General features: G+C 43.1%; 1 protein-coding gene across 2 annotated transcripts in view; it reads right to left on the bottom strand.

Moving 5' to 3' along the window:
• Positions 1–2,588: 2,588 nt before the first annotated feature.
• The window catches only part of SLC16A1 (solute carrier family 16 member 1), a 40,834-nt gene continuing 24,234 nt past the window's right edge, over positions 2,589–19,188 (bottom strand). For both annotated transcript variants that reach the window (XM_081009865.1, XM_081009866.1), the window contains exons 2-5: positions 18,901–19,158; positions 9,245–9,388; positions 7,283–8,149; positions 2,589–6,622 (exon numbers count right to left, since the gene is read on the bottom strand). In XM_081009865.1, coding sequence (XP_080865991.1) covers positions 6,345–6,622; positions 7,283–8,149; positions 9,245–9,388; positions 18,901–19,117 — 1,506 coding nt within the window. In that variant the 5' untranslated portion in view covers positions 19,118–19,158 and the 3' untranslated portion in view covers positions 2,589–6,344. The remainder of the gene's footprint in view (positions 6,623–7,282; positions 8,150–9,244; positions 9,389–18,900; positions 19,159–19,188) is intronic.

Raw genomic sequence — 19,188 nt, 5'->3', positions numbered from 1 at the left:
CGCCAGCCCCGCAAACTCGGGAGACAGCGGGAGAGGCGCAGCGCGCCCTTCCCGCTGTCCCCCGACTTGGCTAGAAGGCTGGCGGGGGGAGAAGCCTGCTCCTCCCCGTCGCCAGCCCCACAAACTCGGGAGACAGCGGGAGAGGCGCAGCGCGCCCTTCCCGCTGTCCCCCGACTTGGCTAGAAGGCTGGCGGGGGGAGAAGCCTGCTCCTCCTCGTCGCCAGCCCCGCAAACTCGGGAGACAGCGGCAGGGGCGCAGCGCGCCCTTCCCGCTGTCCCCCGACTTGGTTAGAAGGCTGGCCCAGCCCCGCAAACTCGGGGGACAGCGGGAGAGGCTCAGCGCGCCATCCCGCTGTCTCCCGACATGGTTTGGAGGCTGGCGGAGGGCTTCCTCCTCCCCCAGCCCCGCAAGCTCCCAGAGCGATGCCAAAGCTGCGCGCAGCTTCGGCATGGCTCTGGGTCCCGTTCTGGGGGAGGGGGAAGCTCGGGCTTCCCCCGCCCCAGCCCCGCGCCTGGCGGGGGGGGAATAAATTTTTTTGCCTTTATTTCCCCCCCCCAAATCTAGGTGCGTCCTATGGACCGGTGCGTCCAATAGTGCGAAAAATACGGTAGATAGATGATAGATAGATATGGTATGTATTTACATATTCCCCAAGCAGGATCCCAGGTCCTAAAAGGAGTCCACAAAAGGATTGCCAGTACAGTCATACCTTGGGTTGAAGTAGCTTCGGAATGAATATTTTCAGGTTGCGCTCCGTGCCGACCCGGAAGTAATGGAGCGGGTTACTTCCGGGTTTTGTTGCTCGTGCATACGCAGAAGTGGCAAATCGCGACCCGCAGACACGAGTTGCATTCGCTTCAGGATGCGAACGGGGCTCCGGAATGGATCCCGTTCGCATCCAGAGGTACCACTGTACTGAAGAACAATATTCAAAGGCTCTTGTTAACCTAAAGTGCCCACCCAGCTGCTCCAGGAATGCCTCCTTCCAGTCAGGAAGCCTGCCTAGAACAGAAATTTGTGTTCATAGGGTGCAGATTCCAATGAAAGTTTAAGAATGTGTCTTTAAAAGGGGTGTGGGGAGAGTTATTAGGAGCTTGTGAAACTGATCCATTATGTAATTAACCAGGCAAAATTCAAGTCGGGGGGTGGGGACAGTGCTCAAAGATGGGAGTTTTTCAGTCCCCAGTTAGGCAACATTATTGACCAGCTACCTCTTGCAAGTTTAAAACTGCACTGTGAAATTAAATGCATTTATTAACAAGCAGGTAGCCACAATGAAAGATTTCTATGCAGTTATATCCAAGACTCTCCCAGTGCCTTAAGTTGTGGTACAATGAGTGAATCGTGCCATCAAGTGATCCAAGCAGGATCCAAGCACAAGAGCACTCGCCTCTCCCTGTGGGTTCCAGCAAGTGGTATTCACAAGCATGACTGCCTTCACCTGTGGCAGAAGGGGTGTTCCATGTCACTGAAGGTACCTGGGCTTCTAGTGACAAAGATGGAGACAGGAGCATCGCCAAGCTACATATCTGATGCCTCTGGGGAGTACACCCCCATTCAGAAAAGCTGACTGCCCTATCTTCAGCACCACTCATCTAGATGTCCTCTATATTGGCAGGATTCACCTGTTCTATATACCCTGAAGAACACAGGCTCTGAGATAGAACTTTGTATGTACAATGTGCTTTACAATAATCTTTGCTGATCCTTATATAAGTTTTGCAGTCCAGACCATTCTTAGCCCAGTTATTACTAAAACGGGTATTGGCTTGTTCAGGATGATTGGCAAAATGAATCAACTGCTAAGCTTCACTCCAAATCATTGCTTAGCTCAGTGTTCCCCACTGGTCTATATTTGCTCTCACAAAGCTGGCCTGGTGCTTAGGTGTTGAATGGCTATATAATTACCTGCAGGATCAGAGGCCTCTTAATAGCATGCATTGGAGAACAACAGGAAGTAGCTTGTGTTCTGCTGGAGGGCTTCCCATAGGCTGTTGTGGGAAAGAGGATGCCTATGGAGTGACCCAGCAGGATTCTTTATGTTCCCAAAGAGCTTCACTACAAAGCAGACATCCACCTCCACCCTTGCTAAATTAAAATACAGTTTCATGAATGAAGAGTGGAAGCCATTCTAAATGCCAAAAGAAACAGTAGCAACACAAATTAGCTGGGGGTGCCAGCGTGTTCCTTACACTAAAATAGAGAATTCATTTTATCTTTTCATTTTATTACAGGCATTTTTACCCCACTCTCCAATCATGTTCCCAGGATGGCTATAGCTGCAATGGTTTGTAGCCACTGGTGCATGTATGTGAGTGCAACAGACATACACTCATGCACCAGGACTTCCACTTCATAATGCTATCCCCTCCTTCAGCTCAGTGCATGTTCCCACTAAGAATCTGTTGCAGAGTGTTGGAAGACCCTCTGGAGCAAATTTGGGGGTATGTGCACGGCTGTGGGAGAAAAGGAGGAGGAGGAAGGGAAATCATTGCATGAAAGTCCAGTAAACATAATAACTGAGAACAAATACATCTATACTGCTGTAGTCATGACTCCTTGTACTAAAAAACACTGATCACACCTGAAATTTTTCATTGTTAGTTTATTGCAATGTGAACCAGTTATTACGAATTCTTGACACATGGAACTTCTGAACATATAACTTGGTTTTATGTCGCAGCTCAATACAGTACAATAAAATCTGTTTATACAAAATACTCTATTGGCTTTATAAACAAACATATTCTAAAGTATGAAAATACCCTGACCTGTTCCTTTTTGTACAATTTTAGAGCAGAATGCAATTACAAAAAAAAAAAAAAAAATTAAAAATCCAAAACCTAAGCAAACAAGACAACAGAAAAGGATTTCACAGTGCATTGTGTAATACTGGCAAGAGAGTTCCAGAAACTTTTTTTAAAAAACAAAAAAACCAACAAGGTTACTTGTCAGAATCTACATATTTGGGGTGAGCAAATGAAAAACACAAAATCAATTTGTTCAGCTTTATTTGCATAAACCAAAAGTGTGGGCCAGTTATTAGAACTACTATTTGCGTAACATTCTAAGAAAGCAGACTTGAGTTTCCACAAAACGGTAAGAATTCTCTCTTCAGTATGAGCTTTGACAAGGCAAGAGTTTCACAGAGAAGTAATTTACCTTCGATTAAAAAAAAAGTAGGATACACAGTGAAGGAGAATCAAAGGTTTAAAACTTGTTAATCTATTTCCTACACTTTAATGAAAAATGCTGGCATTAGTAAGTGGAGGGAAACTAATAGAAATGGGGTGCCTATTCTATGCCACCCCCCAGATGTTATTGGACAACAACTCCCATTATCCCATTCACCATGCTGGGATATACCAAAGGGAGCTGGAGTCCATCAACATCTGGGGAGCCACTGATTAGCCACCCCTGCAAGAGCATCGTGTTATATTTCGCCTCTAAGGATGTGTATGCATGGACTTTTTGTGGGGACTGACAAATTATTGCTAAGTGTTACTAATCATAATTCATTTCACCACTCATATTAGCAAACTTTCAGGTGCTGAAAGCTTGTAGTTGCATATTTTCCTACAATCTGCCTACCTGTCAAAGGACAAACTCATGACAGCACATATTACACATTACAGGGATAGTTGCTGTTACTAACTCTTCACAAAACAAGCCACACAAATGTGTGCTATTCATCCGAAAGGATCTGAAGGGTCCTCCTTGTTACAACTTGAGGCCAATCACAAGATAAAAGCTCTAAGTACAAAGTCTGCAGCTGTAAGTGGAAATGTGGGAAGGGAAACTGATGTGCCACACAGCAAACCTGCTTTTAGGTCACACAAAGCAGTCCCTGCAGAGGAAACTCCTGTGCTTATGGCTTATTACGAAACTGCTAAATCAAAGGCACAGGAAGTTCCTGTGCAGATGATCATCAAAATACACTACCCTAGAAGGGAAAAACCCAACAGAATTTCAATTTATCTGGCCAAAAATTTGAGAACACTAAGAACACCCATTAATACTTAAACACCAGCTGTTTGGAATGGAACACTATTTTGCAGGAAAACAAGAAGCAACCACTGCACAAATTCACAGAATCACAGAATTGTAGAGCTGGAATTTGGTTCATATTAAGCGGGGTTCAGATTCCCAGAACACGCTTAAAAATCTATTTCTTTTCCATATCCTAAAAAGACAAATCCAGTGCCACAATATTATGAACTTTATACATTGAGGCTAGAACAAGACATTAGAATATTTGCATCTCCCACCAAAAACAAAGAGCATCTTCTCTTCCTCCCTAATAGTACAAAACATACAACAAGGTCATTATGCTAAGGGCTTCCTGGCCACTGCAAGCAGCATCCAATGAAACTGAGTAGTGAGGGACTAACAAGGAGCCCAATGGCACATACAATGCATTTTGTATTACTAGACATTACCAGAGGAGACATTGCTGTTTTCAGTGTTCCCCACATATCTTTCTGGCCTAAACATCAAGCAAGGTGCTAATGTTCGCTTCGGCAGTCACACACTGAAACACACACCGTTCACACACACAAGCATCAGGTACATTCCAAGAAAATTGTGCTTCTGTTACTTATACTCCTCTACAGGTTTTCACAAGACTGGGTGACTCACAACAGTATGTCTTAGACTGAAATTCTATATATACACTAATCTGTGAGTCCCATTGAACTATGTGGGCTCAGTTATTCGAACTTAACTTTACAACCCACAGAGATCATTTGCCTCTATCTTCTAACTAGATGACTCACAAGATATATGTCAATATACTTGTGCACTTTGGAATGTGGCTATGAAAAATTGTTGAAAGTAACATGAAAAACTACCAGCATTTGATGGGTGAATGAGATGATGCAAGTTTATGTGAAAAAGTAAATGTCTTACAGGATTATTTATTAACTTTTAGTAGGATTTATGACTAGCAAGAGGCTCTGCTATCCTCCCAAGTGTGGTTTTCACTCTCACTAATAAAAATGAATAAATATATACAAAGGATTCTCCCATCTTTTACCAAATAAAGCATCTTGCAGCTGAGCAGCTACATCTCATTTCGAATTATTAGCCCATTTGGAGTAAGTTGCCACATCAGAAAGCACAAGGAACTGAGAAAAAGTAATGTCTCTGTTCAGCTTTTCCACCAATCTATCCTTATCACAGGTTAGAGAGAAGTATCTGCTCAACAGTTTAGCTAGTGCTGAGGCACTGTTCTCTGAGCATTAATCTCCACAAAATGGGGTACCAGATTTCATCGCCACCCAGTCAGATCACTACTTATAAGAGGAACATGAGAATGAAAATGCATCCCTTTGGAAGTGGTGGGGTTAGTAAGCAAGCAGCTGTGCTTAGGGTGACACCCTTAGTCTTTCCTATTCCAAAGGTAGCTCAGACACTGAATGAATCAAACGGGTATAGAAAAACTGTATAAATGAGGGTTCTCTTGATGCACAAGGCATGCGCAAAGTAACCAACTCTACTTGCACAGATACCCGTTTCATTTTGAAATGTTTTCTCAAGGCAGACATTCTAGGCTGATGACAACCAGTAAGTAAAGTAATGGTGACTAAAAGGTAGGCTTGACTCCATAATAAGTCAAGTGAAAGACAGTGGAAATGTCTCTTTGCATATTTTATTCAAATGGCGAGAACTCACATTTAACCAAGAAGGGACTTTAACAAAACAAAACAAAAACCCACAACAATGAGAAAAGTTTTCAAAAACTGTTAGAAACACAATCAAGCTGGCATGTACCTGGAATCTAGAAACAGCAGGACTGCAATAATATTGATTAAAACTCCACCAACCTTTTCATCACCTATGCTCCAAAGCTATTTGTACTTCTACCAAGTCTGGCCGTAACAGAATTTAGAAGCATGTGAAGTAGTGTTTATTTAACACCCAACCTTGAAACCTACTGCATAAAAAGTAGTCAAGATATCCTTTACAGATATAGCCTAAGCAGACTACAAAATTCTAAGTAGAACAGTTTGTAGAACTAAGGTAAGGCTTTTCCAGCAGAACAGCCTAAATGTGGAAGCTCTAAGGCACATATTAGTACATTCACATTATTGTTAAAAAAGCCAGAGTATAAAAATTTCCCTCCCTCCCCACCCAATACCCAATAAAAAGATGGCACTGCCCATTGAGCTCTGCTACTGTCAAATGCTGATAAAAAGACAATTTGCAGCTTTTTAAAAAAATCACCTGATTTATAAACATCTCCCCACTGTTCACTACCAACAGTGCTCCCCACACCCAAGCACAACATATCATATTGATAATCTTTCATCATGCCCTCCTGGATTTAAGATACCAGTCTCTCTCACATGTGGCTATCCTCCTCTTTCACACTATCTTCTGTGCTTTTCTGAGGCAGACTGGCCACATCATTACTGGGTTCTTTTTGTTTTTCAGCCTCATCAATGTTGGTTTCTTCTTCTTTCGCTTCAGCCCTCTGCTTGTCCTCAGCCTTCTGCTCTTTTGCCAGCATCCGGTAATTGATGCCCATTCCAATAAACAGGAAGATCCCAGAGACAATCAAGATGATGCCACACGCCCAGTAGGTGTATTTGTAGTCATCATACATATCATTGAGTTTACCTAATAGGACAAGAAGGGGGGGGGGGAGTACATTAAAAGACCATTAGCGTTTTACTTCATGGCTAGACGAGAAAGTCTCTGCCTTAATACCAAGGAGTGTGGGACCGTCCTCCTCTCCCTTTTTAGGTTATTTCCTACACAGGTAAAAAAAACCCATGTTTTAAGCTGGATCAGCTCCACCATAAATATGTAATACAGGGATATGGGAACTGTACCACAGGCTGATGAGATCACTGTTCTGGCATTTGCAAAGTGTCAGAAGCAACATAATTCTGACTCTGGAGGAGAAGGAAATCTTTTTCAGAATGAAGGCCCTATTCCCATCTGGACCACCTTCTGCGTACAACTTGCCTTTGGTAGGTGAGACCAGATACAAAAGTGAGCAAGGCAACAAATGCAAATGTTACCTTCGTAGCATAGGCTAGTTTCACCACACACCCCTCTATTGAGGCAACCATGAGGACACATTCCAGCCAGGCAAAAACACTCAAGGAGGTACTGCCTGGGGAGAGTTCAGCAGGCCAGATAGAGAGGTTTGGAGGGCAGCAACTGGCCCCCAGAACTAACTGACTAACCTTCTTTCCCCCTTCTCTCTCACCAAAAGACAAATGCATCCCCATACACAACCCTCTGCAAGAGAAATACAGAAAATACTCTTACCTAGGAGAGGGGGTCCCAAAAGAACAGGGCAGCATTCCACAATAGTCACCAAACCAACAGCACTGGAGAACCGTTGCGCTCCAACTAGATCCATCAGTGTTTCAAACAAGACAGAGCTGAGCCAGCCAAAGGCAAATCCGAAAAACCCAGCATAGATGCAAAAGCCGGCATAGGTGGTGGATATAGGGGCCAAAAGGTGGCACACTCCATTATAAACGACAGACACAGCAAAGAAGTACTGGATCCTGGGCCTCACCCACTTGGTGTTTGCTACCAAGCCCATGGATGGCCTGGCAACCATATCTACAAAGGCTAGAATGGAGAGCAAAAAGGCAGCAGATTCTTTAGAGAAATGCATACTCTTCCCATAATTACTGAGAAAGACTAATGGAGTAAAGAGTCCAAAAAACATGACCACGTTGCCAAATAGGTAGAGCAAGAAGCCACGATGCGTGAAGAGAGACAAATCCAAAAACTTGTTAACAGTCCCCAAAACTGTGCTTTTCTGCTTTTTAGACTTCCCAGCAATAAGGTCTGCGCTGACATCTCCTGCACCATCTTCTTTTGCCCCTGCTTTGCCAGCCTCCTGCAACACTTCCTTAACTTCTTTCTTTGGCGGCTCCGGCTTGGGACCTATTGGTCTCATCAGAGACCCAGCAACACAACAGTTCAGCAAGAGGCCCCCGAGGATTAAGAAGCTTCCTCTCCATCCAAAAATGCTATAGAAATACTGGTTCAGGGGAGCCAGTGTAGACAAGAACACAGGACTGCCTGCCATAGCCAGTCCATTAGCCAACGGGCGCTTCTTGTAGAAGTACTTGCCAATCATGGTCAGGGCTGGGTTTAAATTAAATGCAAGTCCAAGGCCTGGGAACAGAAAAAAAGTTGAATTAAGGGTATGAGAATGGCTGCTCTGCAAATCCACTGCTTTAGAGAACATATTTACTGAAGCAGGCTGAGTGAGAGAAACTAGGTCTATGTACTCTTATTTGCTGTTTTGAGCTACTAGGAAGGTGGGGGTGGGATTTTCTGACTCAGCTTCTACACTGTTGACGTATGTATGAAACAGAGATTCAAAGAATTTATGGAATAGGCGATTGAGGTTATTAAACAAAAACAAAAAACAAGCACACGCTGAAAGAGCCAAGAAGCTAAATAGTGTAGGGATAGACTGTGAGTTAGGGGTTCTTACCTGACAAGTGCCCCATTTGTTTCCCGGGAGGGGCACCTGCAAGGTAAGAAGCAGTGCTGCTGTGCTTTGCAGTCAAACTCCAAGGTTGGAAGAGGTGGTTGTTATATGCTGCATCTTCCATGCAGAGCTTCAAAATGAGACGTCAACACAGAAGTCTCTGTGGTGACACTTGGTTTCCCGAAGAGGGGTAATTGCTAGGTTGAGGGCAATGCACCCTCCTTCCCTTTCGGCCCAGTGCCTCTCTTCAAAGCACAGTGGACTCTGGCCACCCTCTTGCTTCCTGCCGAGAGAGGTGCATACAAAGAAGAAGCCATGCAACTCTCTCCTGGACCGCTTTGTATCTTTCAGCAAGCTTACTTAATTTTGAGCTATTTATATCACACCTTTCAGGGCACTTAAGGCAGACAACAATTAAAAACCATAAATTTAAACAGTCTTAAATATTACATTATAAAAAGAGCAGAACATTAAAAATGAAAGTATTAGAACCACAGAAAACCCAAAGGAGGATTGAAAAACGCAACAGCCAAAAAGCCCGAGCAAATAAAAAGGTCTTCACTTGAAACAAAAGGGAAAACAAAAAATAACATAGGTTTAGCCTTTCTAAAAGCCTGGGCAATTACTTGTTATAATCCTTTCAGTTCTGTTTCATAGGCTACACTAGTTTCTTTGCATCCTTCTCAGGATCCAGTATCATGACTTCAAAGGAAGAGAAGAGTTCCATAGATTGGGCGAGGAAGAAGTAGATGTTTTGCAGCCGTGCCACTCACCTCCTACAACCCCAACACAAAAGTAAAGCTCTTCCACTGTGTTACAGAAAGAGGCAGCAATCAAGCCACACCCTGAAAGGCAGCCGCCTGCCATCATGACTGGCCGGCTGCCATACTTGTTCACCAGGATACTGCTGATGGGACCTAGGAGAAAATCGAAAGGACAATAGTTATCTAGATGTGAAAAAGGGTTTTACATTTCTGTTCATTTCCTACACTTTGGAACAGGTGCCTGCCAAGCAAAGCATGAACTTTTGAAGGCTGTGGATATTATACATGAATCACCATGTTAAAGATTAGCTTGCTTGTCCCAGGCTGATCCATATTTGGATCGAAGAACTGCAACTGGAGCTCTGCTTGTGGAAAAGCACATTCCCACTCCAACAGCAAGAGAAGCTGTTCCTACAAGTTGGGTGACTTTTGTAAATGCCCCCCCTCGTGTGTGTGTGTGTGTGTGTGTGTGTGTACGCGCGTAGAAATTCCAACTTCCTCCTTCACTCTATGTACCTTTCAAGGAAGAAAAAGGTAATCATTATCACATCTCATGACCAATGGGGCAGTGAAGGAGGTGGTTAGATGATCCAAGGGCGTCAGGAGTAGACCACTGCACCCACAGGAGTCATGCTGATGACCCATGGGTTAGGGGTGTGTACAGTGGTACCTCTGGTTATGAACTTAATTCATTCCAGAGGTCCATTCTTAACCTGAAACAGTTCTTAACCTGAGGTACCACTTTAGCTAATGGGGCCTCCCACTGCTGCCGCGCCGCAAGCATGCGAATTCTGTTCTCATCCTGAGGTAAAGTTCTTAACCCAAGGTACTACTTCCGGGTTAGTGGAGTCTGTAACCCGAAGTGTTTGTAACCTGAGGTGTCTGTAACCTGAAATACCACTGTATTATGGGCATGTCCACACAGCTGAACACTCTACTTTAGAACTGGCTGAATTAGCATTTCATAAACAACTTACAAAATGAAGAATGGGTAGCAGAGTTGGCATACATAAGAACAATTTGCTACAGGCTAATACAGGTGACAGCAGGATTTTTCCTATGACAACCACACACTGAAATGGTTGTGAGGGTAGGCAGTCTGTAGTAAACTCACTTTTTTACCAAATATGTAAATGTATGATTCAGCTCCAAAGCAACTCCTTGAGTGGTAAAAAGTAGTTTGACGATTGGCATAACAGATGAATTGAACAGTTTCAACCAGATATAAAACAGTGATAACAAAAGAGAGGGTATTTTAGTATAACTTGTGAATCAAATTCCAGGCTAGTCAGTAGCTGAAATCACAGCTGAAATCCTCTCTAGTCAATATCTTTTATGTATATACTATATTCTTTTAATTACCAACCAAAAGGTATGAGTCTGATAAAGCTACACGGCAGTATTTAAAGTACTTTCCTAAATCCAAAGCAAACAGTGACTAAGGACCAATAATAAAGCCCATTTAAATAAACCCAAATGTGCACGCCCTGGATATTAACTGATCTGGTTTCTCCATTAACAGATAACAAGGTACTCAGCCCCATGGTGACCCTGGATAACTAAATAGAAGTTTGCTGGCCTTGATAACAGCATCCTAGTTTTTAGAAAAAACAACAACCAAGGCATTCAGAAATCCCAACAAGTTCCAGCTGGGTCACATCTTGTCCCACTTGGTACTGTTCCAATTGTTTTTAGAGAAGTACACAAAGTACAGCAGTCTCCTTTCTGTATGTCAGTTATTATTTTCCTAATAAAGCTTTTTTTAAAAAATCATGGTAAAGTGATTAGTGCACTTTACAGCTGTGTAGCCTATTCATAAGAAATCTCAAGAATTAAATATGGGGCTCCCAAATTCCAGGCCTGAATACATATGAAGTTGCCCTGTCTAGCCAACCAAAATTCAAGGTCTCAGGAATAGGTCTATGCAGTGCTTTATTTTACCCAGAAGGGTGGGAGAAGCTTGAAGAGCTACAGTTTGATATTCCTGGGGAGGGTCCCAGTGGATTAGGATGAGCCCCATCTGGTCCCCTGGAGGTCTCAAGAGTCAGCTGGGAAGGAGGTTGTAGGTAGAGTTATCGATTCTGAGGAGGAACCAAGTAGATTGCCAATCCAAAGATGACTCTCACCTTCAGTGCTGAAGTCGTACCTGTTCTACTCTTCACAAGCTTGTTGGATCTTAGTTTGCTCAACCATGCATGCAATCTACTGTGCCCGTTAACCAAAATCATACTGATTTTGGCAGAAAGACAATATGGGACTCTTCATATGCACAGCATATGTTCTGCCACTGCACCATGGCACTTTGCCCATCATTTTCTTTTTACAAGGCAAATGTAAATAAATCACTGAAATTTTATCCCTTGAAATTTTGCCTGTAGCAGGGGTGGGTAGACATTGTTTCCCTCATGAAGTACGTGCTATCAAGAACAGTATATTGGGGGCCGCATGCAAAGAATGACCAAGAACGGATGGAGCTAGAAACAAAAGCATTATGGATTAACTAATCTGAAAGGAGATTGCTTCAATTTTCACTGTAGCTACCCTTGGATGAGAATGTCCAATCCTATGGAGGTCTACTCAGAACTTAAGACCTGCTGGGTTTGACAGTATCACTCAAATAATTTAGATAAGAGGATTTTTAGTACAACAAACCAAAATAACTATTGTTCTGGAAAACAAATAAAATTAATTCCTTTCAGACTTAAATGTGCCCCCCCACAGCAAGTAAGTAAAAAGGGTAATTTAAAACAAACCCCCATTTATTTTCATCAAATAAAGTAACATCCTTTCAACTTCTACTGAAACTACATAAAAGTGGGTCACTGTTAAAAGCCAGGAAAACTGAGAGGGCATGCAGGAAGGAAGGAATTCTGATCAGATGGAGGAACAGGGCAGCTTTAGGTGGTGTCAGAAGGAGCATAAAATTAGGTTGGAGCCACATGTGGCCTCCAGACCACAGTTCACCCACTTGTTTTATATAGGAATGACGCTAGGCATGCAGTGTTCTGCAGCTACTGCTTTTGTGCAGCAGTCTTTTCTTATATCACTGCAACATCCAGATGCTTCAGCAGCTGCAGAACACCTACACAAAGCACACAATAGCTTCAGAGTGTCACATGGATATTAAACACTAAAGTTCTGTGTTTGTTAAGAGGACACTACTGAATTGTACCATGTTATAAAAGGGAGAATTGGCAGAATTCAAGTCCAGTTGACAGAGTGAGCACACAGCCAAATTACATTTCACTTCATGGAGTAAAATCTCATCTATCAATGGAGCGGCTTATGTAAAGTTTTGCAGAACATGAACCTTGACATGTGGTTATATGAAACTCCTAAATGGCAGAGCTTCCACCAAGTTTTTAATCACTACCTTGAAAAAGAGCACTGTCCTTTTCTGGACAAATATGCAATTTTAATTAAAAAGATTCATTTTACTGGAAAATGGTTTAAAGGACAACAGTGCAAACAAGCATATAGACTAAGTAAGCCACATGCTTAGCAAGGCCAGCCACAAATAAGCAAAATAAAAAATAAAACATTCACGACACTTACAGCCAAGTGAGACCAGAAAATATTGCTCTTTGGAGCCTGGATATTTTGGAAGTATACCAATAGCTAATGAAATAATTATGTCCCATCTTAGAAACAAACATCTCATTTTCTCTTACTATTCCAAACAAAGGAAAAGCCAATCTTCACCCGCCCACAACTTACATGCATTTAACTTGTGTGCATTCAGCTTTATGCACAATAACAACAACAATAAAAATTAAAAGCAGGAGGAAAGGGGACAGGCATCCAAGGGGAAAAAAGACTTTGGCAATCAGAGGCTAAACTAGAGGGTTGGCAAAACTGACCCCTGCTGGGGGCACAGAAATCACCTCAGAAATCTGTGTGCGCTACTTCTCTGTGCCTTAGTTCCCCTCATGTTTACACAGCCCACCTTCCCTCCCTTACAGGGAAGTGTTTGTTTAGCACCTCCTGAGGGAAGAAGCTGCAAGGGATTCCCATTTTCCACCCTCCTCCATTTGCTGTTTGGGCTCTGTTTGCCCTCCCTCAAGCCAACTCATGTGCTGGGCAGGAGCAGCCCCGAGAGAGCTTGGGAAGGCTGGCCAGGGAGCTCCAGGCTAAGCCTGGAAGACCCTGGGCGCCTCTCCCCTCTGCATCCCCAGCCCATGAAGAGAGAAGAGAAAGGGCTGGAGGAGCACAGTTTAGAAATAGGGTGTTTAGAAAACGGATTATCTAAACCTTTAAAGCAAATAATCACAGACGTCTCATTAAGTCAGTTTACGTGCTTGTTGTAACACTGAAGCAGGGAAGTCTGCTGGTTGGCTCACCAACTGAATAAGGACAAAGCAGAGACTGTTCCCTTCCAAGGAAAAGTCTCATGCAACAACGTCACTTGCTTTCTGAGGCAAAATGCAAAACAGAAGTCTGGCCCACCAACACTGTAGCAGCATTGAAGCCACAAATACCCAGCTCTGCTTCCAAAGGAGGAATTTATGCCGTGTCATCCCAAAAGGGAAACATCAGGTTAGAAAATGAAGAGAATCGGAATTCAGTACACATAGACGTGTTTGTGTGTGTGTATTCAGTATGTCCTGTTTTACAAACTGTTATAGTGCTTTTTTTTACTTGAGTAATATATGATGGGGACACGGGTGGCGCTGAGGGTTAAACCACAGAGCCTAGGACTTGCCGATCAGAAGGTCGGCGGTTCGAATCACCGCAGTGGGGTGAGTTCCCATTGCTCGGTCCCTGCTCCTGCCAACCTAGCAGTTCAAAAGCACGTCAAAGTGCAAGTAGATAAATAGGTACCGCTCCGGCGGGAAGGTAAACGGCGTTTCCGTGTGCTGCTGCTCTGGTTCGCCAGAAAAGGCTTAGTAATGTAGGCCACATGACCCGGAAGCTGTATGCCGGCTCCCTCAGCCAATTAAGCGAGATGAGCACCGCAACCCCAGGTGGCCACAACTGGACCTAATAGTCAGGGGTCCCTTTATCTTTTACCTTTATGTTAGCTTCACCAGTACTTGAAGGTATCTCGTTTTGAAATGAACTAAGTTTAAGCCCTGATCCCCGATTAAGACAACTCAGAAAGTCCAATTATGAGAAAGCAAAAGCTTCCAGACTTCTCACAGCCATGCAGAACAGGGGAAGGGGAGTCATGGGGCAGACTAGGCTTGCTCAAATAGCACTCCTTCCATTTAGTACATGGGTAGGCAAAACTAAGGCCCGGAGGCCAGATCCGGCCCAATCGCCTTCTAAATCCAGCCTGCGGACAGTCCGGGAATCAGCGTGTTTTTACATGAGTAAAATGCATCTCTGGGTTATTTGTAGGGCATAGGAATTCATTCATTATTATTTTTTCAAAATATAGTCCGGCCCCCCACAAGGTCTGAGGGACAGTGGACCGGCCCCCTGCTGAAAAAGTTTGCTGACCCCTGATTTAGCATCTCATCCAAATGCAGCCAATAGGTTGATTTTTATCAGTGGTTTTAGGGTTTTTTAAGAGATGTTTGCTTAAGTATCAGTAGCAAATGGGATATATAGATATTTGTTTTCTATTTGCCCTGAGAAAATCTCCTGACTCAGCATAGCCTAGCCCCCTTTCTCCATGGCATGCATCAGTTTTGCTACAATTGCCATGGCTGAGATTCCTATTCGGCAGTAGCTTGGGAGGGGGGTGTCTCTACCTTCTCCAATTACAGGACAATATCCAAGGTCTGGCAACATACTGCACCAAGACAGCCAAAACTCAGTCTTGTAAGTTAGTAAAGGGTACAGTTTACATAACATTCTGTTTGCACTGTCTGGAGTTTTGTTGGATACAGAGAAATGAGTTGGCATGGTTGAGTGAGAGGACTACTGAGAATATGAGCGTTGAGAAAGAACACCGAGAGTGAGGGGGGCAAGATACAGAGTACTATTCACTAACCAGGACCACTTCCTGAAGGGGGGGGGGGGATTGTTTTAAAAAAGAAAACTGGACACTGCACTCCATAATTGCCCCAAGCCTTTCAGATCCTGTGTTTCAGATGCTTATGACAAAAGAATGGGATCTTTGTCCTGTAGCTTGAAAGCAGACTGGAAATAATTCAGTTCAAATAAAATTTAAATCAGATGTATCTTGTTAGCTTCTCTATACACAGACCATTCTAATCAAAGACCTCCAGCCACAGCCATTGAAATGCTGATGAACAGGTAATTCTGGTTCAAATGTCATTTTCCCAATCAAATATGATTTGTTGAATCAGGAAGAAAAAAAAAAACCCAGCCAGCTAATTTCAGCACTCCCTCCTCCTGCCTTTATGTGCCCAGCATCATAGAATACACCTTGAGAGTTTTAAGCAAGGGGTTTTTTGTTTTGTTTTTGCAGTTTTCATAGCAGGAAACTTGTGGTTTTAAGTGCACCTTACACACCAGGAAGTGGGGGAAATGCTTGACCTCACTGGTCACTCCCAATCAACAAATCCTACTTTGTTGGAACTAGGCATGTGAAGTTCAAACCAGGCCACCATTGCCTTAATGTTAGTATATAATTCATGTGCTTTCATGCAAGGTTTATACACCTTGCATGGTAGCACATAAATTATATGCTAACATTAAGGCAATGGTGGCCTGGTTCAGATTTCTCTTGCATAAAAGTATATAAAAAATTTCCACACTCTCACATTCTTCATTTCTCAGCTTTATTTGTCAAGATCCTGCTTTATCAGGTCAAAACCTCTGAAAATAGTTAACCATGGATCACACATGTTGCACAGTGCAGATGCCAGTAAGAAACATCAATGGCTTCTAACAAGAGATGAGCATGAACATTTATACTGAACTATTTGGAAAGTGTAGTCATACCTCGTGTTGTGTTCTGCTCTGGTTACGGACTTTCAGGTTACGAATGCAGCAAACCCGCGCATGTGCAGAAGCGCTCAATCGCGCTGTGCACATGCACAGAAAAGACGCTCTAGTTGTGGACTTTTTGAGGTGCGAATGGCACCCCAAAACGGATTAAGTCCTCAACTAGAGGTACCACTGTACTTTTTTTTTTACCTTTTCCCCTCCTCACCAAATTAGAAGTCCCATCCTCTATTTCCTCTTTCTATTAACAAAGTAGATTTTGTTTCATAGTTACAATTTTCAGAGAAAATGATTTATTGAATACTACCTGTAATCCACCCTCATTATGGAAAGCAGCAAGGGAGGAAATATTTCTTATCCTTGTACCTTAACCCCCACTTTGGAGCCTTACAGGTCATTCTAACAGAAGAAAGTGAGAAAATTCACAGCACACATTTCAGTTCCACTTGCAAGAAGCCAGGGTGGAAGCAATAACTCAGCCAAAGCTTCTACCCTGGGCAGGTTTTTCTTACTACTGTATTTATTTAGCAGCATTTCAAGACTACTTAATATTTTTTTAAATCCCTGAGCAGTCTAAAAAAACCTAAAAGCAACTAAAATAATATAATAAAAACAGTAGAATCATGGAGTTGGAAGAGACCCGAGGGCCATCTTGTCCAACTGCAATGAATAAATCTCAACCCACAGTCCCCCATCCAATTTTAAACCATACCGGACCCTGCTTATCTTTGCAAATGGGCAACCAGTTTAATTTTATTCTTACTAGTATGTAATAAAAAACAGGAAAACACATGAATTCTGAAATAACAAGATCTGATATACATATAGTCAATGCTTTATTTGCTCTTACAATGTATCTTCCTGTGACTTGCAGTGCTGAGCATCTACTGTCTTTCCTTAACCAGGCTAACTCAGAAAAGCAGTGCACTTGCCCTGTATGATGGCCTCTGCCAGGAGAAACCCAAGGAAAATATGTCCCTATTGATTCTCCTCAACTTCTCCTTGGATTTCAATACCATTGACCATGGTATTCTTCTGGAGCATCTGTCCAAGTTGGGGGGTGGCGGCACTGCTTTGCAGTAGTTCTGGTCCTGTGTGAATGGTCATTTTCAGAGGTTTATGCTTAGGCAGTGCTCTTTGGCTCCATGCAGCTTTCAATGTGGGGTTCCTCTGGATTCCATTTTATCCCATATGCTTTTTAAAATCTATATGACACCACTGAGTCATCTGGAGCTTTGGAGTGTGTTGCCAGCAAGTAGCTGGTTGGTGTCACACAGCTCTACTTCTCCTTTACATCTGCGGGTGATGTTGTAGACCAATGTCTTGCCTCAGTAAAGGATGAGAGCCAACGAACTAAAGCTCTATCCAAATAAGAGGGAGGGACTGTTAGCGGCATGGTCCCCTAGACCAAATAGCTTGAAGGTTGCCTGTTCTTGATGGGGTTTCATTCCCTCTGAAGGCGTGAGCATGTAGCTTGAGGGTACTGATGGATCCTTTGCTATCGCTTGACGCTCAGATGGCCTGGTGGCATGGAATGCCTTTCATTAGCTTCAGCTGGTGGCCCTATCTGGACAGAGAGAGCCTAACTCCAGTTGTCTATGCTCTGGTAACCTCTAGGTTAGATTACTGCAATGTGCTATATGTGCGCTGCCTCTGCAGATGGTTCGGAAAATTCAGCCGGTACAGAATTCAGTAGCCAGGCTGCTGACCAGGGCAAGATGGTTTGAGAATATTACACTGATCCTGGCCCAACTGCACTGGCTGCCAATTAGTTTCTGGGCCCAACTCAAAGCGTGGGTTTTGACCTATAAAGCCTTAAATGGTTCAGGACTGCAGTGTATCAGGGAGTATCTCTTCCTATATGAACTGACCCCGACCCTGCAGTCATCATCTAAGGCCCATCTTCGTGTGCCTCCTCCACAAGAGGTACCAGAGGGTGGCAACATGACAACAGTTGTGAAATGCTCTCCCCTGGGAAGCTCACCTGGTGTCTTCATTATTATCTTTAGGCACCATGCGAAAACATTTCTTTATAACCAGGCCGCCTTGGGCCGATAGAGCATTCTATGGTTTTAAAATATGTATGGGGGGGGCTATTGGTTTGGGGTTTTTTTTGTTTTATTATGCATTTTGTGTTCTCGTTTTTTATTTTTATGTTGTGAACCACCCTGTGATTTTTGGACGGAGGGTAAAATACAAATTTAATAAAGAATAAGAATAATTAGCTAACTTGGAGCAGCCTCCTTACAAATGATGTCAGAGAGGCACACCAGAAAGACTGCCAGGTCAGAAATAGTACCCCGGAAATATTTTATTTTCAGCTTTGTAAAGGAGGAAGAAAAGTTAGCTTTGGAGTTGGGTTTTCTCCACCCCACCCCCATCCCATTTTGGGTATCAAGAATTCATTCTACCACATGGGAGACAAAGGGTCACATCCATACCATTTATTTAAAGTGCTCCTATATCATTTTAACAGTCACTGCTTCCCCCCCCCCCAAAAAAAATAATAATCCTGGAAACTGTAGTTTAAGGGACTTGAGTACTATAGTCCTAGCAACTCCAGATATCCTTAACCTACAGTTAATTAGTTTCCAGGATTCTTTGAGGAAGCCATAACAGTTAAAGGTGGTATAAGACTGCTTTAAATATACAGTGTGGGTGTAAACGAAATAAGGTACCCACAACAAATCTATTAATGAATCTTTTGCCTCTGATTAAAACAGATTAAACTAGGAGTCACAATTATAATTAAGCCTCCACATATGACACAGTAAAGGCATGCAGCTTTATTTTGCTTGCAAACTTACCTCCTGCATACATAACTGCCAGCATAATGGAAGAGATCCAGGACACTTTGCTGCTAGATGCTTCGAAGATGATTTCTATCTCTTTAAAGAATACCGTGATGGATTTTGGGAATGCATAGGAAAAGCCTATAGAGATAAAGGCACCAACAACTACTGCCCAGCCCCACCCTCCTTCTGGTGGCGTGTATCCCACGGGGCCTCCAATTGCTGGTGGCATCTTGATTGAAGTGGTAGCAAATTCAACTAGAAATCAAAGATCTGTGAAGAAAACAGAGTAAGATCATTAGG

This window comes from Podarcis pityusensis (genome assembly GCF_964106645.2).
Source record: "Podarcis pityusensis genome assembly, chromosome: 6".
Taxonomy (NCBI): domain Eukaryota; kingdom Metazoa; phylum Chordata; class Lepidosauria; order Squamata; family Lacertidae; genus Podarcis; species Podarcis pityusensis.
Note: the sequence above shows the minus strand (reverse complement) of the source record. Positions and strands in the feature narration are given on the sequence as shown.